Here is a 24,619-nt window from a genome sequence, read left to right on the forward strand (position 1 = left end):
TAGTGTGTATTTTTAGTCTGTAGAAGTATGATACAGAATAAATAACCAAAAACTGAGTCAAGTGGACCAACTTGGAAGATTGTTCCATATGGATAGCATAATATCATTGACACGGAGCCTCTTCTTAGAGGATATGACGTAGAGTCGGATCCTCAGTGTAGGATATCACTTTTTGTGTTTCTTTTCATAGTTTCTTGTTTTTTTCTTCAATTTACGTATCTGTATCGTGGTGCTTGTGTATTTCTGCATTCAAACAGGAAAAATTATAAAGCTTGTATTCATTATTCTTGGCGTTTGACACATTTATCACTTTTTCCATTCATTTCGATGGACGAGCAACTTGGTTTGATGATCGCTTCCTTGCAAGATCAGTGGTGTGTTCGTGGACAGCGTACAGAAGAGGATGAGAAGGTGATTCAAGCGATTGTAAAGAATAGCAAGGAGAGTGGTCATCGATTCCGGTGATTCTACTTTTAGTTGTACTCTAATGAAGTGTTTGTCACAAACAATCGATCCTACTATCTTTCTGGTTTGGTTGCTTTTTTTATTCGGTTTGTTTTCTTGTGTTTTTTTTTGTTTTTTTGTTTTATCCATTTTGTTTTCCTCACATTCTCTCCTTCTTTCCAGGCATAAACCCAATTCCTCCTCCACTACTCATCGGCGACATCCCTTGTCCCACAACAAATTGACTCGCATTCATGCGTCTCTCTCCGAACCTCGCCGCCATCAGCTCCGAATACACGTTCTCCAGACATCTCCGCACATCTCCATACGAGCACACCAGCACCGTCTTTCCATCCGGACTGCACAACGGAATCGTTTCCGGGTCGCCAACATCCAACTTGGCCAGCGAATCGATCACATGGCCGAAGTCCACAACCGCTCTTCCCTCCTCGTCCTTCTGATGAAACACAAAGTCGCGAAACAGCCGCAGAATGTACCGATCGCCCGTATCGCTCCAGCTGTACCCTCCCTTCTCGTCGGGACGCTCATTCACGAACGCCAGCTTGGTGAGAAGCCGCATATACCGACCGTTCGCGTACTCTTTTCGCTAGAAATCAGCGCCCTTCTTCGCGTCTACGAGATCGTTGTAGTACGTGTCGCATGTCGAGAGCGAGCTGTTCAGCGTCTTCACGATCTGCGCAGTGCACTGCTCTAACACGACGGACGCGGGCGACTGTGCGGAAAGCAGCAGCTGCACGACCTTCACGAACTTCTCGCTGTAATGCACGGCCAGCGTTTTGATGTCGGGCGGAACGCCGCGACAGCCGAGCACGACGAGCAGAGAGCCGAGCTGATAAAGATCCTTGGCTTGGAGATCTTGATTGGTGCTGTGCGGCTCGAGAATGTCCATCACGCCGACACTGCCGATCCGGAACCGGTTTCGCTCGGTCATGAGGACGTGGCGGTAGTCCATGGTGCGACAGGCGAGATTGTAGGCGTGGATGGTCTGCAGAGCGGAGAGCAGCTGGATGGCGATGCACCAGAGAAGGTCTTCGGGGAGAGGAGCGGAGCCAGGCAGGACGTTCTGCGAGGATCAAGGAGAAAAGAGAGAGAGAAGTACTTTGAGGAAAGAGTCGTAGAGACTGGTCGCGGTGGGGTAGAAGTCGTGGACGAAGAAAACAGCGCCGTTGCTGAGGTAGCAGTTGCGCAAAGCGATGATGTTGGGGTGATGAACGCGCTTCCACGCATTCAAAACCATCGCCTTTCACATAATAAAAAAGCACAGAGTCCGCTTACCACCATCTCGTTGTTCGTGCGAACTCGCTCCACACGACGCAAAGCGTAGCTCATCCCGTCCGTTACGTCCACCACTTTGTAGAGAGAGGTGAGAAAGCCGAAGGAGCCGGTCACCATTTCCTTCTCCGCGTCGTCGAAGACGCGCATAGAGCAATAGCAAGGCGGGATCTGCTTGTAGCGAGGATCGTCCGGAGCTTCTTGAGCCATGATCTCGCGAGCCTGGACGTGAGGGAAGGGAGAGAAAGACAAACTTCCCGCTCAAACTGACGCGACATTTCGCGAGGGACGAAGATGGTGGAAAAGGTTTGCTGGGTCCGAACCTGAGTTAGAAAAGGAGTTTCCCCCATTGAGGGATTAGGTCGCATGACTGTCTCCTTTGGATGAACAAAACAGTACGAAATAAACAGAAAGATACGAATTCTCAACATACCCCTCCGAAGGGTAGTTCACCTATCAATTAGAACAGGCACAAAAATCCACTGAATGAGCGGATCTCAGAGCTACTGGAGAATACGAATCTAGGAATGATAAAACAACCAAGTTCGTGCTGGCAGATTCTGGATGGAGTGAATGTGACTATGAAATGAGAAAACATAGGTTTTTAATTTACCGATGAAGATACTGAAGGTGTGAACGGAATTGCTTCAGACTTCATCGATTTCGATACAGATTGAGGAACAAATGGAGCCGCTTCAAGTGCTTTCTAAAATATTGAAAGAGGCAAGAGATTCTCTACAGTGAGCGAAGTGGCTTGCTCCTCTGTTTTCGGTGGAGGTGTTTCATTAGCAGATGGTTTACTGTTTTCTGAATCCATACTCCTGCGGGATTTCAGTGGCTCCTATTGCATAGCACTCTAAATCCTTCGAAAGTGAAGGCAGGACTTCCGCGGTTATCGGATCTTTTGATGGGAAGTATGTTATATCACTGTATTTAAAAACAAACACATCAAACATCATCCGCTTCGATCTTGGCAAGACTCATTCGCGTCACTTCACTCATCGGCTCATTCTCCCAGTTCCCCGAGGAACCACGTGCATTTGGAATGTGTCTGTCGTTCGGGAAGATATCTAAACTCAGAAACCAATCCAACACGCCAAACCCTTTAGATCGCACGTCTCGATCGGCGCGAATATAATATCAGCCTGAATGAACTACCCATCACTCTCCAGCTCCACTCCTACTTGCTGTCTCCGCAAATACTCATCCAGCAGTTTCCCCTCGTACCACGTTTCCACTCTACACCTCACACACTCCCTCTCCTCCCACTCCTCTTCCCTGGGCTGCGGTGGCTGCGGCGGTTGCGGTGGCTGCGGCGCAGGATTGATCACGCGTTGCGGCGCTTTCTGCGGCGATGCCACGCGCACCGGGGACGCCGCGCCCTTCTGCATGGCCTCATTAACTTTGTGCTTGGATTGGGTCGGTGGTGGCGGGATGGGCGGCGTCTGCGACGAAGCTGGAGTTACGGGCGCTTTGGCAAGCGTCGGCGAGACGGCCGGCTTCAAGGGCGTTTGCGACTTGGACGCAGAGGCGACGGGGGATTTGGCGGGCTGCTGGACGGGGAGCTTCGTGGGAGTGGCGGCAATGGCGGGCTTGGAGGGCGTTACGGACTTGGGCGTGGCGGCAGGCGTGGATTTGACGGGGGTGGGAGCGACGCGCGGCGAAGCCGATCCGTTCCAAGAACGATTCAATGCCTGGGGCGAAGAACGAGGCGAGGAGGGAGTCAGGCGAGAAGACGCAGGGCGTGGAGACGAAGAAGAGGAAGACTGTCCTTGGAAGAAGTTTTTGAGATTGGCGATGGAGGGAGAGACCGGAGAACCCGAACGTCCGCCCTCGCGAAGCCGATTCTTCTTCTCTTCTTCCTCTTGGCGCAGCTGGCGAAGCCGCTCTTCGTCCTCGTTCTTCAGCTGAATCAGTCCTTCCAAGCGCGAAGACGGCACGGCTTTATCGGACTATCATCGAGACCGCTCCGCAGCCCCACTTTGGCGATGTCGTCTTTGACTAACAGCTCGATCATGTCGGTTCGCGATCCCACCGCGGTGATGCCGCGTCGCTGGCACTCGCTCACGAGCTGATCCGAGGTGAAGTGTCGGTAAGTTTGCGTGATGTCGTAGTTCGAAGCGGGCTTGGAGACGCTGGAAGCAGCAGGCGAAGACGGCGGGGCGGGAGGAGGCGACGGCGTGGTGGGCATGTGATTGATTCGAGACGAGGGAGCGGCGGAGGGAATGGCCGGTGCTGGCCCCAGAGCACGCGGAGAGGCACTTTGGGAGGTGGGAGATTTGGCGGAAGGGGAGGCGGAGGGGGCTGTGGAGGCAGAGACGGAAGCGGAGGCGGAGGCGTTGAAGGAAGGAACGCGCGTGAGAGAACTGGGCGGAGAGAGCAAGCGCGATGGAACAGTGCTGGGAGGAGTGTTCTTCGGGGTGTTGGAAGTGGATCCCTTTGAAACACTGGATGGAACTCCCTTCGGCGTGTTGAGAGCATTGTTTTTGGGCGTGCTGAGAGCATTGCCTTTGGGTGTGTTGAGCGCATTGCCTTTGGGCATATTTGTTGCATTTACTTTCTGACCATTTGATGCATTTAAGGTGTTGGGTACACTAATGCCAGTTCCATTGGGAACAACTGGAATTCGGGACTCGACGGGCTTCCTAGGTGTAGCTCCAAAATGTGGCTGCCGCGGAGAACGTTCACCGTTTAAATCCTCGCTCACCTCGCGAATAGGATCAAGCTTCCCTCCCTAAATAATAATATTCATATAAATAAAATCCACCTTCTGGACAGAGTCAGATTCCAATTCCAGTTGAATTAGCTTATGTTGATCCACCTAAACATTTAAATAGAAAACCGTCCCAAACGCATGACTTTAACCACTTTTGAATTTCTGCATACGCAGAATCGCAATTTCTACGTGCCTTTTGTAAGGCTTCCTAAATCTCACACAGACAGAGTATATGCAACATCCATCTTCAATGACATGGAATTCACATCAAACCTTGTAGCACTCTGCATTGGATCTGGTTGATTTAGAAATATTGAGAAGAAAAGTTGTGGGATCCCACCGAATGAAAAGAAGAGCTTATTACGTGTATTATTAATGTTGGGAGTGTGTATTCTATTTAGGCGCACAAGTTGTGAAAAATACGAGAGTGTCTTGTTATACTGACTACTAGAACGTTGAAAAGGGGGAGTTTCGTTGGCCATTGATCTCGTCATTCATCTTTTTTTTACATGTCTTCTGCTGAGTCCACTACTGAAAAGCGAAAGGTTGCCTTGATCACCGGTATTACGGGTCAGGATGGTTCCTATCTTGCTGAGTTGTTATTGTCCAAGGTGCCCATTTTAACTGTATTGTGATGTTTAGGGATATGAAGTGCACGGAATCATTAGACGCTCTTCTTCATTCAACACTGGAAGAATCAACCATCTTTACAAGGATCCTCACAATCAGGGTGTCCGTTTCTTCCTTCACTATGGAGATCTCACCGATTCTTCCAATCTGTGCGGACTGATGGCCAAGATCCAGCCTGATGAGATCTACAACTTGGGAGCTCAGAGCCACGTCAAGGTGTCTTTCGATCTTTCCGAGTACAGTGCTGAGGTGGATGGCATCGGTACCCTCCGTCTGCTCAATGCTATCCGTACTTGTGGACTCGAGAAGAAGACTCGTCTCTACCAGGCTTCTACCTCCGAGTTGTACGGCAAGGTGCAGGCTATTCCTCAGAACGAGAAGACCCCTTTCTATCCTCGTTCCCCTTACAGTGTTGCCAAGCAATTCTCTTATTGGATCGTTGTAAACTATCGTGAAGCCTACGGAATGTTCTTGTCCAACGGTATTCTCTTCAATCACGAGTCGCCGCGTCGAGGTCCCACTTTTGTCACTCGCAAGATCACGCGCGCTGTTGTCCGCATCAAGCTGGGCGTGCAGGATTGCCTCTATCTCGGAAACCTCAACGCCATTCGTGACTGGGGTCATGCTCGCGACTACGTTTATGGAATGTGGCTGATTCTGCAGGTAGGAAATCTGATGAAAAAAAGGGGTGATGGGTAGCAAGACCATCCGGATGATTTCGTGCTGTCTACTGGAGAGGGCCATACTGTGCGTGAGTTCTGCGAGAAGGCCTTTAAGCGTGTGGGAATTGAAGTGGAGTAGGGATTGAGAGAAGGAGAATCATCGATAGGTGGAGAGGAGAGAAGGATACTCCCAATGAGATTGGTGTGGATAAGGCCAATCCGGAGCATGTGATTGTGCGTATTGATCCGAAGTACTTCCGTCCTACTGAGGTCGATTTATTGATTGGTGACTGCACCAAGGCCAAGACTGTTTTGGGATGGAAGAAGGAAGTCTCGTTTGATCAACTTGTGGAGGAGATGGTGGACTGCGATATGAAGTCTGCTGAGTCTGATCTTCGTTTTTACAAGTTGGGAGGCGATCGGATGAACGAGGAGAATGAGGAATTAGTGGTTGTATAAAAACTCCGTTCTTTGTTTTCCCTTCTGTTTGTTCTATAACGAATGGAATCTCCTGCGGGAGTTGTATCGTTAACAGAGGCGTAATAATCGTCTAGAACGGACCTTCCACGCCTATCAAGCCAGAACGTCGAGTTGTGTCTCCGAACTCTCTATCCGCGCTGCTTCGCAACAAAAAGGTGGAAAAAGAGGAGAACAGGGAGATTGTCATGAACGACTTTGAATTGGATGCGAATGAAATCATGGCATGGCTGCGAGGCGATACGGACCACTTAGATCTCCACCTAACTCCGAAAAAGGAAAAAAAGCCAGAAGGGGATAGAAAAGTCAATTACAGTATTCAACTGGAAAAACGGCCTATCGAACCTCCAAAGAAGCAGAGTTGTGAGAATTGCTATGAAAGGTTACCAATCGTCACACTTGGAGGAGAAAAGGGTGTTGAAGTTCCTTCCCTTCCACAATACTTGAAGAATCGAGTTGTTTGTGGAAGTCTGGAAGGTGAGTTCTCTCAAAGTTTATCAGGAAAGACCATTCTGTACTGCTGCAACAGCTATTATGTTCACTATAACTTTTCGTTGCAATGCGCTCTCCATCTAGCAGCATCCCTGTCGATCCCTTTGATTGTGGTGATGATTCGTGACGCTGATGAATATCAATACCCGTTTTCGATGCATTCCATTCACCTCCTTCATCATTTATGTGAATTTCATTCATCGCTTGTCGACTTGAACATCACCCCATTATTACTTTTCACCTCCTCTTTCACTTCTCTAATGACGAAGCTAATTGCTGAATTGCATCCACTTTTTGTTGTTACAGAGCCGAACCCTGATATTCGCTATCAGCTCGAGCTCAATCGGCTTTGCAAGGACCCTTCCAATCATAAAATACTCGTAGTAAGCAATGCGATCGAAAGCTCCATACCAATACGATGCTCTTCTCTTTCTGCTGATTCGTACTTCATTTCCCGTATTTCCTCGAATCTTCAAACCCTTCCAATCCCTCCGTCTCACATGGATATTCAACTTGTTAAGAAGATCCAGAGTTCTGTAGTGTACTCTCCATCAAAAGAAGAAACAATGATTTCTTGCCTGGGAGATACTGATTCGCCTTCTTTTGTGGATGCTGCATTGATTCTTCCTCCATTCCTAACGAATCCTCCCTCTCGTGATAGTTCGCAAGGACTGGCGTATGGAAGGGACACGCAAGATGTATTCATTGTTGCACATTGGGTCGATATTCAACACGAAATGCGATTCTACCAGTCAAAACCTTATTTTCAAATGAGTCTCAAAGATCGACTTCGCTGTTCTGAGTGGTATTACCCGTATTATCGAGGGTCGGCTCAGAATACAAATAGTTACCGAGTGTGTGGAGCGATACGAAGTGGATTTATAAGTGTTTATGAACTCATGGAATGGTATCCAGAAGGGAGAAAAGAGCTCTTCGATTTTTGTGCCTTGGAGTTGTACTATCATAGTTACTTCAAAGACCATTTGGGTACGGTTTCTTTCCGATTGACATGCAGAGGAAAACATGCTGAATACCACCACAACTCTGATGTCTGTGAAAGAAATCAGTGTGTTAGAGCGACTTGTGAATTCCCATCTCTCAATCCAAGAAGACAATTTTGTGAAAGCTTTGAAAACCATCATCGAAGTGGAGGGAGTAAGAATAATAATACGGAATGCAATAACTTCCAGCAATTGAATTCGTTTTTGTTGTTGTATTATATCCAATACCTTCTTTGTTCTGTGTATAAGTTCACACTCTCCCAAGATTCCAATCAGTTCTCGCTGTTTCCCATCCTGTTTTCGCTACAGCCTTCCTGGATTCCTGGTAGAAATCGAACGTTGCGTTTATGATAGCGATTTATCATGAATCCACCATTGGGGAAGTGGTACATTGTCTGTCTCAAATAGCGAATCGATTTGAACGAACTGTTGAAGGTTGACTACCTGACTCATATATAGAATTCACTGTTTTCTGAAGCTGAGTGCATGAAGGTGGGAATGGACGATGTGCTTTACTCTGTAGGGAATAACTGGGTTCATGGACTTTCTCCAGGGGGTCGATCGTATGAAAATGCAAAATTTACACTGTTTCTATTTGTTTGAAACGCAAGTAAATGCCAAATAACGGTAGTTTACCACACAGTTCAGAGAAACCTTTGCGAAGAATGTATTTGCTCTGCAACAATTGCCATGCCATCATCTCGAAGGAAGATGTGAAGAGACACATCGAGAAATGTAAGGGAGCGACATTCAATTGCTGTGACTGTAACGAGGAATTGCAGGTTGCCTTCATTGAAAGACACAAGGAATGTCCGAATGCAATAAAAACGGTTGCACCTCCTGTGTACAATCCCAAATCTGTATTGGTTCGTGGAAAATATAATCATTTTGTAGAAGGTAACTTCGAAGGCTCTCGATATGTTCCGAATATTGGACCGAATGGTCTACGAGCATAGTTCGGACGAAAACAAGGCGGTCTATGAGCGTCTACGTACTCTTGCATCGATTCCACGGAAGGAGAAGCCGTTTATTACCCATGTCTCTGGTTATTGCCATATCAGTGAGGAAGAAGCTGGTAAAATATGGAATGAGATAGCTGAGTGGGAGAAGGAGATTTTGAAGGAAAAGCGTGCGTATCGCAAAGATCGCGTATCTGACTTTGATTCCACTTAACCACAGAAATCAGTGAACAAAGCCCTGAAAGCTGAAGCGAAACGAGTGACTCGAATGGAGCAACGACAGAAACAGAATCAGGAAAAGAAGGAGAAGATGGAGAAGAAGGATGAGCCAACATCGGCTAGCACATTAAAGTGGGGAAAGCAAGTAACCAAGTTGATTCGGACCAATTTGGATGTTTTGAATTTCCTTTTTATTCACTATAGAATTACAAGCAGAAGGATGCGCTGAAAAAGGCGGTGATTGATCTGATTCGCGAAAAGAACGAAGCGGCCGACGAAGCAGAAATCGCTGCCGTGTTTGAAGAGAAATACCCCGAGTTTAGTCGTAACGCTTAGAATAATAGAGTGTATGTTTGTTTGTTTAGAAACATCTCACTTCGGAATTTGAGGACTGTAATTGTTCATAGAATTCACTGTTTTTGGATTCCGCCGTGAGTCCCTCTTTCCCAAATATTCATATAGATTTAGTAATTTTCAATGAGCGAACTCCAAACTTTCCGAAGATCGTATATCCCTCCTCTTCCTACCATTTTGACCAAGGACGTGAATGTGAAGAAATGCGAGGCACTGGGCGCTGCCGCTGATCACGGTATGGTTTTGGTACGGATTGGTGATATGGATAGAGAAAATTCAGGCTTTGTTCCCCTGCACTTACGGACTTCCTCGTGTAGAGTATGAGGAGTGCACCGGCAAGGTCTGGAGACCCATGAACATCGGTGTGGTGCTTTCGGGAGGTCAGGCTCCTGGAGGTCACAACGTGATTGCCGGAATCTACGACTTCACGAAGAAGGTGGGCGGAAACATGTACGGATTCCGCTACGGACCCCGTGGTGTGTTCACCGGCAAGTACGTGAAGATCGACGACAAGTTCATGGACCAATACCGCAACATGGGAGGCTTCGATATGATCGGTTCGGGTCGTGACAAAATCAAGGGAGACGACCAGGTTCGTTATTTGCGCGTTGGCTTGATTTGTAGTTCCAAGCGTCCGCGAAGGTTTGCAACGATCTGGAATTGGACGGTCTGATCGTCATCGGAGGCGACGACTCGAACACAAACGCTGCCCTTCTGGCGGAGTACTTCCAGAGCATCCACCACCGCACGCACGTGATCGGCTGCCCCAAGACGATCGACGGCGATCTGAAGAACGACTACATCCCGGTGTCCTTCGGCTTCGACACGGCGTGCAAGATCTACTCGGAGCTGATCGGGAACATCTGCGTGGACGCGTTGTCTGCGCAGAAATACTACCACTTCGTGCGCTTGATGGGCCGCTCGGCGTCGCACATCACCATGGAATGCGCGTTCGAGACGCACCCGAACTACACGTTCATCGGCGAGGAGATCTCCCAGAAGAAGAAGTCGGTGAAGCAGATCACGCAGGAAGTGGTGGATCTGATCGTGGAGCGCGCCAAGCTCGGCAAGAACTACGGCGTGATTCTTCTCCCCGAGGGACTCATCGAGTTCATCCCCGAAATGGGCTCGCTGATCGAGGAGCTCAACGAGGTCATCGCGGCCGGCCACACCGCGCAGGACGACATCGCCGCGCACCTGCAGCCGGCGTCGCGCGAGCTGTTCGACTATCTGCCGCAGTCGCTGCGCGATCAGCTGACGCTGGACCGCGATTCGCACGGCAACGTGAAGGTCTCGCAGATCGAAACGGAGAAGTTCATCGTGTCCTGCGTGCAGAAGGAGCTGGACGCGCTCAAAGCGCAGGGCGTATACTCGGGCTCGTTCAACGCGCAGTGCCACTTCTTCGGGTACGAGGGCCGCTGCGGCCTGCCGTCGTGCTTCGACACGAACTACTGCTACGCGCTGGGCTACAACGCGGGCGTGCTGATCCACGAGGGACTCAACGGCATGATGTCCACCATCAGCAACCTGGACGCTCCGGTGGAGGCGTGGACGGCGGGCGGCGTGCCGGTGACGATGATGATGAATATCGAGCGACGCAACGGAAAGGACGAGCCGGTGATCAAGAAGGCGCTCGTGGAGCTGGACGGACTGCCCTATCGACGCTTTGTCGAGCAGGCCAAGAAGTGGAGACTCGGAGATTGCTATAGCTTCCCGGGACCCATTCAGTTCACGGGACCCGCGGCGAACGTGATCAACCAGACGCTGGCGTACGAGATCGAGGAGAGAAGAATGAGAAAGCATTGAGGAGGGTTTTGAGTCGTTTTTGGCGTGTTTGTTGCAGTCAGTCAGGGGTGTGGGAGGAAGGTGGTGAAGGAAAGGAGATAAGTGAGTGGAATTTAGTGGAATTGCTTTGTTTTCGAGGATCCAATGGAATTTAGAATGGAATCCATTTGTGGCACTTGGTGATAATTAATTTCATTTTGGAAGGGGGGTAGGAGTGTGGAGATTGGCAAAAATAGTTTTGTGTAAAGATCATTTCGAATGCCTATTGGAAATACTGTATACCTGTTCACGCGCAAACAAATGGGAGACGATAACGAGCTTGGAAGAAAGCTGATTCGTGGCTTCCTTGGAAACCTCGCGAAGCAAGAAGTACTCCCCAAGCTCTTGTTCTTTGTCAACGAGGGAACCTTCCTGGTGTGCACGGAGGACGAAACGCTTCTGACGCCTCTCCGCGCTCTGGCTGATAAGGGAGTGGATATCGCCGTGTGCAAGACGTGCCTGGACTTCTACAACATCCCTGTGGAGAAGATGCCGCTGGGTCGCGTTGGAACTTCTCCGGAGTTCGTGAAGATCACCACGGAGTTCCCTGTCATGACTGTCACATAATTGGGTTTTTGTGATGCCTCTTTGTTTGATAAGAAACACAAATAGATCCATGAGTGTTCTCGACGGATATGACTCTGACGAAGAAGAGTTCTCCTTCAACCCCTGTGGTAGAAGCGCGCATTTGTATTGACAATTAGAAGACATTGGCTGGAATTCAACACATATTCGTATTAGAACATAGGGTTGCAAAGTACTATTTAATAGTAACCTTTGTGGGATAAAATTAGGATGAATTAACTGAAAAGAAAAGACCCCCAAAAAAGGGAGCACTTCTAGACTGAAATAGTTTTTTTTTAAGAAGACTACAATAGATTATACATGAATACTATGAGGAAAGAGAAAGAGAACACCTAGATACTGTTGTTAATGGAAATCATAGTTTATATTTTTGAAACTACGCTGTGATACAATTACTCCAATTGGCTATGATATCTAGTTTAGTTGTACACTACTCTTGATTTCCGCCTTTAGGTAAATTATCCATTAAATTTGATTAAAAAGCAGAATAGTCACACTCTAATTGCATGTTTTGATATGACAAACTCCATTTTGGATTCAATGCTGATTAAGCATGCACTATCTATGGAAATAAAATATAAATATTATTTCAATATTCAAATGTTAGTGAAAACACTTGTCTGAACAAAATAACAAAAGAAAAGTGAGCAATACCAATGGGAATATTATTTCGGCGAATCTACTTCGCATATCTTATCACAAGATTACTCTTATCATCAAAAATAAGGTAATCGCTGTATTTCATCATAACTCGCCGTAGTCATAATCATTTGGAAGTCTGTTTTCTTGAGTGATGGATAATGTAAGATAATAAAAAAGGATACGAGAAAATCCATAAGTGCTAACTGCCATAATATGCATATTACTCGAATCCTGGGTAAAGATCGATAGAGTAATCATTCCCACTCACCAGACACAGGTGAAAAGTGTTCAAAGTTCATCTACACCTCCTCAGTATATCATCTCTCCCAGTAGTTACGGATGCCTATCATCCTGTTCTCCTTTCGAAGATCGAGTCCCTAACAGATGCTTGTTGTGAACTCTATAATTAAGAGTGGAATAGAAGATGAGCAATCATAATGGATTGAACAAACGCACATAATCTACAACCATAACTTGTTCATATTTTTGTACATCGAACTCAGGATTGATGTCAAGTACTCCATTGAGTTGTTGTAACTATGTACTATAGATTTTGCGGTTACTCTACTGCAGAAACAGTTTCATGGTAAGGAATACCGTAAATCTTCATTTTGATAGATCTAACTCTTAATCCTCCAGAAGGTATTTCTGTTGGATTAAAGAATGAGATGAGTATTTACGAATGGACAATTGTTATGGAAGGACCGGTGGACACCCCATAGTCGTGTTTATGTCTGCTTTTAAGATATAGTGAAGAAGGTCTCTTCAAAGCAGAACTCATATTCCCGATTGATTTTCCAAACAGACCACCTACAATGCGCTTCATTAGTCCAATGTGGCATCCAAATAGTAGCACGAATGGATTGTGTCCTAATGTAGTTTTTGCAAACGGTTGTGTTTGCATATCGATTTTGCATCCTCCAGGAACAGATGATCTAGACGTCCAAGTAGTTTTGGATTTCGAAAGCATTACTCCCAGGAACCGGAGGACGAAAAATGGCGCCCTATTATTAGTGTGGAGGCAATTCTCCTCTCTGTGCAAAATATGCTAACAGATCCCAACGAAAACTCTCCCGCAAATTTAGATGCGGCTGTTTTTCTTGATTGATAAACGTAATGTATAGAGGCAATGGAAATCGGATAAGAAAGCATTTCGAAAAAGAGTTAGACAAACTGTAGAATTATCTTTGAAAGAATAACTTGTTTGTTCTATATTTTATATGTTCTCATTGTGGAGAACTCCATTGAGAATACTGGGATCAAGAGCAATGTCTAGTCTAGCAAAAGCGATTCAAGAAACATGGAATAGAGGAATTCAGGCCGATGACATCATTTTCATGAATACTACGCGTAATATCATTACGGAAGATGGGGCCGATGTAAGCGAATACTCGGATGGGTGATTCTTGATAGTTCATTGTGTTACTTTTGAACGATGAGCGATTTGATAAGAAGAAATCGAACATCAAAGCTGAGAAGAAGGAGATCGTCGATCCATTTAGCACCGAGAACAGAGATCCGCTGTTAGTCGTGAAGGAGATAGAGAGTCATACTTTAATGCTAAATAAGTTTCCTGTGCTAAAGAATCATGTTGGGCGTTTGCGTGCTTATTGATATAGTGTGTGTTGGTGACCAATGAGTTCAAAAGTCAATTTGATCCTCTCACTCTTGAGGATTTCAAAAGTGTTTCTTCTGTTCTCAGCGAAGTTCCTTCGTTGGTGTTCTACAATTGTGGCGTTGATTCAGGAGCAAGTCAGCCACATAAGCACATACAAGTATCGATTGTTTGTGTTGATTTTATCCACAGCTCATTCCATTCTCTCAGTATGAGTCCAATAAATGTCCTTTTGATAAGATTATGGAGAAGCAACCAATCGAGCTTGACTCTCACTCGATTGGGCATTGTCCTCTTTATAAGTTTCCGCACTTTCTGTGCAGAATCAGTGAAGAAGAGAAGACTTCTCCTACCTCCCTTTTTAGCTATTATCAGAGATTGTTGGAGTGCAATCACTACACATCCTATAATTTCTTAATTACTCGGGATTATATGATGCTTGTTCCACGGAGCTGCGTATTTTCTTGGCTGGTTGGTTTATTTCTAGGAGTCATGGGAACATTTCGGCATAAACAGTTTAGGGTTCGCTGGAAGCTTTTTTGTGAGGAGCGAAGAAATGCTACACAAACTAAAGGAAATTGGTCCGTTGAAAGTGCTCCAGAATGTAGCTGTTAAGGATACTTAATGTATTCATTGTTTGTTCGATGAGTTTTTTTGGAAAGGTTAAGGGGAGAATCGGGAGTGGATTCTCAAAGATCAAGCAGATATCACTCTTTCACAAGAAGAGTCAGCAAACACAAGAAGACCCGCAAGTTCAAATTACGGATGTAGATATAACAATTGCAAGATTAAAGACACAGAAACGAAAGATTAATGAGCAACTGCGAAAAGTAAGAAATGAGTCTACAATAGGATTTAGACAAAAGTAGAATCGGCAGAGTATTATGAAAAGGCAATAGCTGAACGAAAGAGTGGAAATAAGGTATTGTTGACCATTTTTGTGAATCGTAGGAATTAGCGGCAAAATACTATAGTTTTTATAAGTAGAGCTCACGGTCACTGATAATCAACTAGAGAAAAAGAAGAGCGTGTTGCTTTCCTAACCAATTCTCTTATAAAACTCGATCAACAAGTTTAAACTTGTTTGGTGGTTAAAATGCAGATTGATTTAGTTACAAATTCACAAGATATGAAAGACTATGTTGATGTTTTGCAAAGTTCTGTTCGTTGCATTGATAATCTTACCGAATCCATTGGCGACGTGAATAAAGTGATGGATGACGTGCATCGAGTGAGCTCAATGATTAACGACGTTGATCAAACTCTGTTTGATACAACAGATCTCGCCGAGCAGCTCTCTCTTGATGACGTGGAGCTTGAATTAAATGAGGCTTCAGATAAAATAGAACTGGAGAATCTTCCTGAAGTTCCTGCCAATGAACCTTGTTCGAGCAAAGTGTCTAGTGAGACGCGGCCAATTATGGAGTTGGAAACATAAGTTGTTTGTCATCAATCACGTTAAATCCTCAATAGAACTATTTGTTATGAGTGGAATCACAGAGGTTCACCAGAAAAGCATCGCAGAATCAAAATATATCAAGCTTAATAATGTGGAGTTCATGGAGAATGGAATTAAGCGAAGTTGGGATTACGTGACCGTAAGGCTTTGAATACATTCCTTATACATAGAGCATGGACTCGGTGTCTGCCTTCGTATATGACAAGTACGAGAGATGAGATTGAGTGATCATTGATAGGATTAACAGAGAATTCATCATTATCAGGCAATTCAGACCTCCTTTGCGTTTTGGGGCAAGTGAATTAACAATGCAATCTACATCAATAGATACATTAGGCTATTGGTAAGAGTTTTTTAAAGATATGGAATGTGTAGTTATGAACTATGTGCCGGGTTAATGGATGTCGAGAATCGTAGCAAGGAGCAAGCTGTGGTCGACGAAATTCGTGAGGAATTAGGGTATGAAGTGCCTATCTCTGATCTCCATTTTGTTATTCGAAGTGTGGTGTGCATATCCATAGCAAATAGATGTTAGCAACGTTGGAATGACCGGGTCTCGCGGCTATCTTTTCTATGTTGAAGTGACTCCCGAGCAAAAAGTGTTATCGTCTACAATTTTAGACTGTAGAAATACCCCGGAGGCGGACTCCAATCTGAAGGGGAGCAAATAGAGATCGTGCATCTGAAGGAGAAAGACGTTGATTCCTTCTTGATGGATGGGACGAAAGAGAAATCTGCGGGCTTGTTTGTCGCCTTCTATTGGTGGAAAAACCTTCGTGCCAAATGTTCTGTTTATTCTCAAACACTCTGCTAAAATACAAAAACTAGTTACTACGTTATTCGCGCTCATCTGCCTTTTCCTCCTTCTCCTCCTTCTCCACTCTAGTCTGTTGAAACCTCCAGGCACTTCATATTCCGAATCGAAGCTTTATCTTCGGCACTCAGCGTTTTAGGGAATTTGATATTGAACTTAATCCGCAAGTCGCCAAAGGTTCCAGGCTGCTTCGAAATCGGCATTCCCATTCCAGGATACTTGATTTCCGTCTCAGGAGAAACGACAGAAGGAGCCAAAACCTGAATGTTGCGGCCATCTAGGTGCTTGTAAATGAAACGAGTTCCGCAAAGAGCATCCACCAGAGGAATGTCTTTGTGGTAGATCAGATCGTTGTCTTCTCGACTGTACTCCTTATCCGGCTTGTCCTCGAGAACAAAAACAATATCAGCTGGAATATGACCAGGACGCTGATCTCCGTGCTTGCGGTATCGAATCTTTGTGCCCGCCTTCCAACCAGGCTTGATATTGACCTCCACGATCTTGTCTTCTGTCGAGTAGTTACCACTCTGATCATAGATTTTACGAGTAATCTTCAGTTTCTTTGTTACACCAGTATAGATATCGCGGACTGACACAGGAAGAGGACGCTCAACATCAGGATCCTGTTCCCTAGGCTCAGGCTCAGGCTCGGCGCGTCGACTAGTTCGCTGTCTTGGATTACCTCCAGAGAAGAAGTCCGCACCAGAAAAGCCGGAGCCAGGCATTCCTCCAAAACTGAAGTGGAAACCTCCGTCACCATCACCTCCATACTCGCGGAACGCAGTTCCAAAGTCAGAAGTTCCGAACATATGCGAAAACAAATCACGAGGATCAATGTTGAAGCCACTGAAACCTCCAAAACCACCGGCACCTCCAGCACCACCAGCAGCTCCAGGCATACCTCCGTTCAAGCCCTCTTCACCAAATTGATCGTACACCTGTCGCTTTTTAGGATCGCTTAGAACCTCGTAAGCCTGGCTGATGTCCTTAAACTTTTCCTCAGCTTCCTTTTTATTATCCTTGTTCCGGTCAGGATGCCATTTCAGAGCAAGTCTTCTGTAGGCCTTTTTCAATTCTTCGTCAGTAGCGTTACGACTGACACCAAGTATAGCATAATAATCTTTACCCATGATTAGAAAAAATTATGATATGGAAGAACGCTCGAAAGGTATAGAACGTTCTAGAAAGGATTGTTTGGCTAAGCAGATTTTAGATATTGGAAGAACCCTTCTTTTCTTATTTATCATCGTTGTATCTGGAGTTTCTTTTCCGGAATGATCATTTCTATTCCCATTGATTTCTCCAATAGAAATGGCAGATATCCTGCTTAGAAATCATACGAAGATTGATATTTCTCGCAACCTAATTGGAATTGATTCCTTCTTAAACTACTTGTTAGCCGTTGCTTTTAGATGGTACTCTGCCATTCCTAATATATACTTTATACTATTTCATTCATAGTTCTATTAAGAATTATGTTTTCTAGGATTGCTTCTTATCGGTTCGTGCGGTATGTCCCTAGAGCAATGAATCGTAACATTCGATTCGCTCTCTCTAGGTCGATTTGCTGTTCTACCACATTATCGCCTCACTTTCGACTCTCACCTCTTCAGTATGAGGGATATATGAACAACTACGCATTTTTTCGCCAGTTTTCTCTAGAGAGCAAATCACTGTCCAGTATGCAATCGGACCTAAGAGAATGTAATTCGTTTGATGCTGCAGTTGATATGATACCTGTAGAAGTGCGCTTGCGTCATTCACTTTCTAGGGATTCGAAAATCGCTCTCTTGAAGAGAATCTGAATGTACTATCAACCTGCGGTCATTTCGCATTTGGAAAAATCTATTCGCGGCAGCATCCGCTTTTTGCCTCTGTAGACGATCTGGTCCGGTACTTGAGTTCAGTTTGCGCAGACAGTGATGATGTAAACGTAATATATGGATATGTTGTCTCCACTTCAGCAACTCTCTCATGAATTGGTGGTAAATAGTCTGTGGTCAGTAGCTCGCTTTGGATTCACGATGAAAGACACGTCAGCTTCACCCCTGCTAAATTCGTTGGTCAAATCCTGCTTCGTACGTTTTCTGTCGCTTATTTCACGCTCTTAGGCGCAGTTGCCTTCCCTTCCTACTTCCGAACTGGGAGTTCTGTTGAAGTCTTTGGGCAAACTGAGCTATTCTCCAGACGATTCGAGCTATTCTGCGTTGATCGACTGTCTCTACGACAACAAAGACACGTTTTCGCTCCATGAATACGTGAACGTGCTGTGGGGAATCGCCAGAATGGGCAAAGAATCCTCGAAAACCTGGATTTCTGGAAATCCCAAAGTCCAGGAACTCTTCCGCTTCACTGAAGGTGGGTGGATGGGATTGAATGCGAGTCGTAGAGCTTCTCTCGATCAATCCTGAGGCTTTGAAAGTGCTCAAACCGTACCTGTGTTTTGATTGGCTGTCAGTTTAGGTCCTATTACGTCAATCTAATCTACAGTTATTCGTATTTGCATCATCCACACACCGAGCACATGTCTTTAGTTTTTGAAGGGAAAACTCATTGCTAGCCTCTCCGAAATGGCGTACCCTCTCTGTTCGTTCATTCATCGAATGACACCTCTCGAGTTGGTTCTCGTTTATCGCGCCTATGTGGAAAGTCGAGTCGTTTCGCCCGAATTGGAGCGACGTGTTTGCAACTATATTCGCTTTCGGAACGGAGAACTCAATGGATCGACCGCGCTAAGCCTTTTGTTTTGCTATTCGCGCGGCGTGGAGCTCTCCAGACGCAATCTCCAGAAGGATGTGGTTTCGATTCTGTGCGACGAAATCCATCGCAGCTTGCCAAACTACTCGACGCGCGATTTGGTGTATCTGGTCTGCGCGTTTAATCATCTCCGCCTCTTTCCCGAGCAAGACATCGACGTGATCGCCAGCAAGCTGACTCCCCACGTCTCCGATCTCTCTCCCAAAGAATGCTTCTATCTGCTCACCTGCGTCAATCGGGCGCGGTACTCGCATCCTTTCATCGTTTCACCGCGTAGCACGTCCTCGGAGGCTGTGATGAATCTCTACAACGCCTTGCTGCAATGCTACGTCTCCATGGAGGAATCCTCGATCGCCATTACCGGCGTTCGCTGCATGCTTCTTCGCTTCGCGGCTGCCGTTTTCCTTTGTTGATCGGCTTCATTCTAGAGACATTTGGACAAACAACCCATGCTTCAAACGATCACTTCGGATTACACGCAGCATCCGGAATCGTTCAACGCTCGCTCGCTTTGCCAGGTCATTTTAAACACCAACGCGGATCGTACCTCTCCCTTCGCCTGCCTCTTTCTCCTAGAATCCCTTTCGAAAGAGCAGCTTCTGAGCATGTTGAAGCATTTCACGCTGCTGTGTTCCAAACCCGGCGCGGTGAAGCCGATGGATCTGCTGAACACGGTTACCGCTCTGGTTCCCTACGCGAAGTCGCAGAAATCGCTGGTGGTTCCGATTACGATCTCGATGGGCGTATCTTCGTGGATTGGGTGCAAGGGCAACTCCGTGTCGCCTCAGCTGATGAGCAATCTGCTGCTGTTTTTGGCGAAGATGGGAGCGAAGTCGGCTCCTTTGATCGATTTGTTCGACTCAAAACTCGCGAAGAAGCTCGGAGATTTCCAAGATGAAGTATTGTTAGGAGTGGAATAGCGAGTATGTAGGACTTGGTGAAGGTGCTGAAAGCATTTGCACTTGTGGGGTATCGCAATGACAACATTCTGCATGCGATTTTTGAGCAGCTTTCGCTGGTTGTTTCGACGCTCTCAAATCAGGTACGGATGTCCGTCGTTGTTGATCGTAGGATGCTCTTTCGTTCTTGTGGGCAGTAACGACCCTCTCGCCTGACTCTACGTAGATTCTTGACTTGTGTTTCAAGGGTAGAGAACTCATGGCTCGTCTGTGTTCTGACATAGATCGAAGGCCTCTCTCGGATTCCGAACGTGAAAACTATATGAATATGCAATCAACCATCAGAAAATAAGTGTCTTTGCAGTGTTTGTTCAAAATGAGGTTTCGCTCAATCCCCTATATAGGTTCATTAGCTGTTCTTTTATTCATATATTGCTTTCCGTTGTTAGAGTTTGATATTAATTGGAATTACGTAGATTGGAACACAGCCATTTCCCAGCGATCTGGATCCAATATTATCTATGCAACAAGGAAATTCGACTATCCTCGAGTGCCTGGAATCGAGCCTCATTGGTCTTTCGCTCATGAGCATGTTCGAAGGGAACTACAGGCGATAAACGCCTCAGTACTTCCAGAATATGCGTACACTTGGTATTATAAGGATGCAAGTGGAGTGGATTCTGTGGACCAGTCCTTTATGATTAGCGATGGCGTGGGAGGATATATTGCTATTTTGTATCCACGCGGAATGAATTTATCGTCGTCCTATCGGAGTGTGTGTACAATTTCCAATATGGATAGTGTTTTTGGAAGCACTGGATTTACTTCCAACGCATTGGGATTGACGCAGAGTCTTTTGGCGCTAGAGGAGCTTGCTCGTACGCCAGGCTTGGTCAATCCAGTCACTATCGTGATTTTGGAGTCGAAAGAAAACGGAGCCAACGTGCTGGTGAATATGTACTCTCTTCCCGAGTTGGAGAAGTGTGCGTATTCCATCGTTCTGGACTCTCTTGGGATTGCGAAAACAGTCCCAGAAGCAATTCAATTGACGGAGTTATCAGGATCCGTGTTGTCTTTCCTTCCCCGGACAGTTAGTTATCTACGAGTCTCCAACTATATTATGGATATTGCGAAGGCATTATCTCTCCTTTCAACATCGGAAATGAAGCTTCTAGACAAAAGCTCGGCCAATCCATCAATATCTAAAATCGATTATGTGGACAACCAGTTTCGGTTTCATTCCGCTGGCGATAATAGCGACGCAGTGAACGCTGCTGCAGTAAAGGCTCGTTATGATCGAATTGTGGAGATAAACCGAGTTTTGAGCCAGGTAGATCCGTCCAGCATCAAAAGCTCCACGACCTATTTGGACTATGCTTCATACATCAGCGTTTGGGGATTTACGATTCGCGTATCCTCCCTATCGCAGTTTTTTATGGTTTTGGTTGGCCTAGCTTGCTCGATTGTCTTTATCCGATGGGGCAATATGGGGAATGCGACTGCTATCAAGAGTGGAATCGCAAGAGCTGGTTTCATTCTTGCTCTTCAGATTGTGGTTCTTTGTCTAACCGTTTGTTTTACTTTGCTGTGGCTCTCTCTGGATCCTCTTGTCACCCACAAAATCAATCCGTATATCTTTTCGTTGCTTCTGACTCTTCTCATCACCGCCTTCGTTCAGTTCACTCTCCAGATCTGTTTCTATACTCAGTTTTTTATTCGTGATCATGCAGGATCGATGATCGCTTCTCTCAGCATTGTATATGGAACCATTGCTATTGGGTGCATTTTGGGCGGCTTAACGACATCGCTGAACTTCGCCTTTCCTTGTCTTTGTTTTGGCCTTACCCAGCTTCCCCTGTTCTTTCGAAAAGTTCGCTTCGGTGATGGATACCGCTTGAAAAAGATCACATATTCGATCTTCCTTGGACTCTGTGGCGTGCTGACATTCCTCGTGAACATGGGATCCGCCTGTGCAACTTTACACGTCGTGTTTGGAATGATGTCCACTCGTGATTTGTCCGTGAACATCATTCTCGTCTTCGCCTTCTGGAACGCTATCTTTCCCGCCCTCTTTTGTGCTGCCTGCACGACCGTGATTTACGTGTTTGATGGCCATCCGCTGGAAGTCCCATCGGTCATGTACTCTCCGCTTTTGCCTCCAGATGGCGTGAAATCCGAAGAATTCACGATGGAGAAGATTGTTGTTCGATCCTTCCTGCGGTGGAGCTCCGGGTTTATTCTCTGCCTGGTTCTCCTAATCGCGACGTGTAGCTCTCAGCTCTCCGCTTGGAACTCGGAGAATCCCGTGTCGATCACGGTCGGAATCACCTACTCGAAGAACCACTACGAAATGAATTCAGCGGAGGAAGAAGATCCGCTGGGCGTGTTGATGATGGCTGGCAGGGCATCGTCGTTGCGACCCATCCGACAGTTGTTGCAGATGCTCCACCTCGAAGATGGCTATAAAATCAAGGACTTTGTGGACACGAGATGCTACTTGGAGAACAATCGGCTCGGTGATTGTGTGCAGGTGCAGCTGCTGCACAATGATAAGCCGGTGGAGTTCCATTTGAATCAAACGACGTTCAGCATGTCGCGTATAGTGCCGAAGGGACCGACGGTTCGAGCAGGGAACTTCACCTTTTATTGGAGAGATTTCGACATTGTGATTCCCGAACGCAATAATGTCAGTCTGTTCGGATATCCGTTCGTCCACTTTACTATTTACACGACGACTCGGCATGAGGAGGATAGCAAATTGTACAGCAATGCGGTGGAGTTGATTGTGAACCATAAAGGAGTGACCTCTCATCAGCGAGGATTTTCCTTAAAAGGTGTAATTTTCACGAACGGAAGAAGGCAGATTACGATTCCTGTAAGGGTGAAAAGCAGAGTAGGTTCGCAAGTTGTCTTCCGTATTATGGATGTAAGTCACGATCAGCCCAAAGAGATTCGGATTCTTCAGAAAGGATTGGGAGAAGGCTTTGTGTTCGGAAGCAATTCGGATCTAACCTCCTACAGCTTTGCTAATACCTATTTCTTTTCTTACTAGAAGAAAGCTAGATATAGATGAACAAAATAATGGTTTGTTGATACAAACAATGGAAAAGAGAGAATAAAACAAGAGGGAGGGAGGTTATGAGTAAGTAGTAGTAAATGAATGTTTTATTCCAGAAGAGAAGCCTCCGTAGCGATAACCATCGTGCAGACTCCAAGCATCGCAAGAATGATATCGACCGTCTGTCTCGCCTTGCTCTGAGGAACCAGCACGTAATGAATCAGAGGAGGGAAGATGAAGGTCACAAAGGAGATGGTCAGACATCCAATAAGAGAAACGACCTTCTTGAAGAACGGGCAGATGATCGAGATCACAGTCACAAGGATCGTCATCACAATACGAAGAATCACACGAGGCGGGTACTTCACGAACCATCCTTCCTCCGATTCCGCTAGTTCTTAGCATCGTCCTCAACGAGTACAGGTCTTCATTCCGCTCTCCAGAGCCAGAATACCAGGGAACACGGCCACAGGATAGGAGAAGTAAGCGACGAAGCAGACGCAGATGCAGCACACGACGTAGGTGGGGTTCTGCGCTCCGATGTTCAGAATGACCAGCGGATCGATTCCATCTATGCGTGAGCCGGCTGCGCTGCGAAATCTACTGGGATCCATCGAGTAGGACATCGCGCCCAGCACGCCGAGCGACATGTAGACGAGCACAGCGATCACAACGGACACGATCAGAGCCATCGTGTACTGCTGCGGCTTCTTCATGGTGTTCTAGAGGGGAGGGAGGGAGAGAAAGGGGAACGTAGGAAGTGGGACCGATCACAGCCACGCCGAGAGAATAGCAAATCACACCAAACAGCTTCGCCAGGTCGAGGGGCGTGTTCCAGAGAAGGTGCTCCTTGTCAATCTGGAGTCCGTACTTCCAGATACCGAAGCTAGGCGTTAGGGAGGAAGAGGAGGAGCCGAACATGATCACAATCAGGGAGACGGTAACGATGAAGATGTTTCCCATCATGGAAGGAACCGCGAGTGCCTTCAAGTTCTTGAGAAGGGCGAGAGGAATGGCCAACACACAGTAGACGATTCCCCAGAACCACATCTTGCCGAAGATGGAATCCTTGCTCACAAGACCCGAGAGCAAGTTGTTCCAAGTGATCTGGTCGTAAAGCAAGATTCAATAAAAATACTTCATAAGCTACCGCGATTCCGTAAACCGTAATAACAAAACAAATCTGAAGAATCCACACACCAACTTTTCCAAAAGCCTATTTCAGAGAAGGAAAGCAAACAAACCTTATCAGCAAGAAGAACATAAGGATCCTCATCGTCCTTAGGCTTTGTGTCAAAAGCACAGAAGCAGTCCGTAACGAGCTTCGTGCAGTAAACAATCCACGAGGGAACGATAATGAAAATGAGAAGAGCAGGAATATAGCCCCCCTAAAAATAAGATAGCCAGAGGAAAAGCGAACAAGGAAAACAGTGTTAGGGAGGGCTAACATACCCGTACCAATGCAAGTCTTTACCAAGTTGGCAATAACCTACGAATCACGCCATTATAGCACCAATACGTTAGCTGTAGTAGCAGACATCTCAACGACTGGTCAGTTCTTTATTAAAAAAGAGACACAAATAAATACCCTGTTTCTACATTTGGTTTTTGTAACATGATGATAATCAGTTTTTCAGGCAATCCTATTTCGTTTTTGGTGCATTCAACACGTTATAACACCCATTCTTTAAGTTAATACATTTGTTTACTTTCTGCAAG

The 24,619-nt window shown here is 46.1% G+C and overlaps 10 protein-coding genes; 6 read left to right on the forward strand and 4 right to left on the reverse strand.

The window, feature by feature from the left end:
• Positions 1–604: 604 nt before the first annotated feature.
• Positions 605–2,583, reverse strand: GSBLH_T00000802001 (uncharacterized protein; the record flags this gene model as incomplete). XM_013039063.1 has 9 exons in its annotated part: positions 2,477–2,583; positions 2,351–2,443; positions 2,221–2,316; positions 2,146–2,190; positions 1,992–2,114; positions 1,741–1,959; positions 1,565–1,705; positions 1,082–1,528; positions 605–1,051 (listed from the first exon to the last, which is right to left on the reverse strand). The coding sequence occupies exons 1-9, from the start codon at positions 2,552–2,554 to the stop codon at positions 605–607; spliced, it is 1,689 nt and encodes a 562-aa protein (XP_012894517.1). The 5' UTR covers positions 2,555–2,583.
• Positions 2,584–2,685: 102 nt separating this feature from the next.
• GSBLH_T00000803001 (uncharacterized protein) lies at positions 2,686–4,279 on the reverse strand (the record flags this gene model as incomplete). Its single annotated transcript, XM_013039064.1, has 4 exons — positions 2,686–2,807; positions 2,840–2,891; positions 2,922–3,689; positions 3,719–4,279. The coding sequence occupies 4 exons, from the start codon at positions 4,277–4,279 to the stop codon at positions 2,686–2,688; spliced, it is 1,503 nt and encodes a 500-aa protein (XP_012894518.1).
• Positions 4,280–4,962: 683 nt separating this feature from the next.
• GSBLH_T00000804001 (uncharacterized protein) lies at positions 4,963–6,225 on the forward strand (the record flags this gene model as incomplete). XM_013039065.1 has 4 exons in its annotated part: positions 4,963–5,064; positions 5,096–5,746; positions 5,783–5,880; positions 5,913–6,225. The coding sequence occupies 4 exons, from the start codon at positions 4,963–4,965 to the stop codon at positions 6,202–6,204; spliced, it is 1,143 nt and encodes a 380-aa protein (XP_012894519.1). The 3' UTR covers positions 6,205–6,225.
• A 2,155-nt stretch (positions 6,226–8,380) lies between these two features.
• GSBLH_T00006123001 (uncharacterized protein) lies at positions 8,381–9,229 on the forward strand (the record flags this gene model as incomplete). The annotated part of the gene is made up of 4 exons (XM_013039066.1): positions 8,381–8,575; positions 8,610–8,864; positions 8,895–9,038; positions 9,098–9,229. 4 exons carry the CDS (start codon positions 8,381–8,383, stop codon positions 9,227–9,229), a joined length of 726 nt encoding a protein of 241 aa, XP_012894520.1.
• A 126-nt stretch (positions 9,230–9,355) lies between these two features.
• Positions 9,356–11,656, forward strand: GSBLH_T00000805001 (uncharacterized protein). XM_013039067.1 has 3 exons: positions 9,356–9,482; positions 9,517–9,839; positions 9,872–11,656. The coding sequence occupies exons 1-3, from the start codon at positions 9,371–9,373 to the stop codon at positions 11,051–11,053; spliced, it is 1,617 nt and encodes a 538-aa protein (XP_012894521.1). The 5' UTR covers positions 9,356–9,370; the 3' UTR covers positions 11,054–11,656.
• A 1,310-nt stretch (positions 11,657–12,966) lies between these two features.
• Positions 12,967–13,406, forward strand: GSBLH_T00000806001 (uncharacterized protein; the record flags this gene model as incomplete). Its single annotated transcript, XM_013039068.1, has 3 exons — positions 12,967–13,019; positions 13,050–13,245; positions 13,278–13,406. 3 exons carry the CDS (start codon positions 12,967–12,969, stop codon positions 13,404–13,406), a joined length of 378 nt encoding a protein of 125 aa, XP_012894522.1.
• Positions 13,407–14,214: 808 nt separating this feature from the next.
• GSBLH_T00000807001 (uncharacterized protein) lies at positions 14,215–14,543 on the forward strand. XM_013039069.1 has 2 exons: positions 14,215–14,369; positions 14,401–14,543. Exons 1-2 carry the CDS (start codon positions 14,346–14,348, stop codon positions 14,536–14,538), a joined length of 162 nt encoding a protein of 53 aa, XP_012894523.1. The 5' UTR covers positions 14,215–14,345; the 3' UTR covers positions 14,539–14,543.
• An 854-nt stretch (positions 14,544–15,397) lies between these two features.
• Positions 15,398–16,186, forward strand: GSBLH_T00006124001 (uncharacterized protein; the record flags this gene model as incomplete). Its single annotated transcript, XM_013039070.1, has 6 exons — positions 15,398–15,511; positions 15,543–15,577; positions 15,611–15,715; positions 15,748–15,831; positions 15,908–15,971; positions 16,001–16,186. 6 exons carry the CDS (start codon positions 15,398–15,400, stop codon positions 16,184–16,186), a joined length of 588 nt encoding a protein of 195 aa, XP_012894524.1.
• Positions 16,187–16,254: 68 nt separating this feature from the next.
• On the reverse strand, positions 16,255–17,316 carry GSBLH_T00000808001 (uncharacterized protein; the record flags this gene model as incomplete). Its single annotated transcript, XM_013039071.1, has 1 exon — positions 16,255–17,316. One exon carries the CDS (start codon positions 17,314–17,316, stop codon positions 16,255–16,257), a length of 1,062 nt encoding a protein of 353 aa, XP_012894525.1.
• A 5,631-nt stretch (positions 17,317–22,947) lies between these two features.
• On the reverse strand, positions 22,948–24,389 carry GSBLH_T00000809001 (uncharacterized protein). XM_013039072.1 has 8 exons: positions 24,321–24,389; positions 24,145–24,288; positions 24,039–24,116; positions 23,820–24,007; positions 23,654–23,786; positions 23,505–23,622; positions 23,322–23,471; positions 22,948–23,291 (listed from the first exon to the last, which is right to left on the reverse strand). Exons 1-8 carry the CDS (start codon positions 24,348–24,350, stop codon positions 23,008–23,010), a joined length of 1,125 nt encoding a protein of 374 aa, XP_012894526.1. The 5' UTR covers positions 24,351–24,389; the 3' UTR covers positions 22,948–23,007.
• Positions 24,390–24,619: the final 230 nt, after the last annotated feature.

The sequence above is a fragment of the Blastocystis hominis genome (genome assembly GCF_000151665.1).
Source record: "Blastocystis hominis, Singapore isolate B (sub-type 7) whole genome shotgun sequence assembly, scaffold_1".
NCBI lineage: Eukaryota > Bigyra > Opalinata > Blastocystidae > Blastocystis > Blastocystis hominis.

Coding starts and splice junctions, on each gene's coding strand:
- GSBLH_T00000805001 (XM_013039067.1), top strand. CDS start 9,371: ATGAGCGAACTCCAAACTTTCCGAAGATCGTATATCCCTCCTCTTCCT. Junction 9,483..9,516: donor GGGCGCTGCCGCTGATCACG/GTATGGTTTTGG, acceptor TGATATGGATAG/AGAAAATTCAGGCTTTGTTC. Junction 9,840..9,871: donor AAATCAAGGGAGACGACCAG/GTTCGTTATTTG, acceptor CTTGATTTGTAG/TTCCAAGCGTCCGCGAAGGT.
- GSBLH_T00000809001 (XM_013039072.1), bottom strand. CDS start 24,350: ATGTTAGCCCTCCCTAACACTGTTTTCCTT. Junction 23,472..23,504: donor GTCCTACTCGATGGATCCCA/GTAGATTTCGCA, acceptor GCTCACGCATAG/ATGGAATCGATCCGCTGGTC. Junction 23,292..23,321: donor GGAGAGCGGAATGAAGACCT/GTACTCGTTGAG, acceptor GCTAAGAACTAG/CGGAATCGGAGGAAGGATGG.
- GSBLH_T00000807001 (XM_013039069.1), top strand. CDS start 14,346: ATGATGCTTGTTCCACGGAGCTGC. Junction 14,370..14,400: donor TGCTTGTTCCACGGAGCTGC/GTATTTTCTTGG, acceptor GTTTATTTCTAG/GAGTCATGGGAACATTTCGG.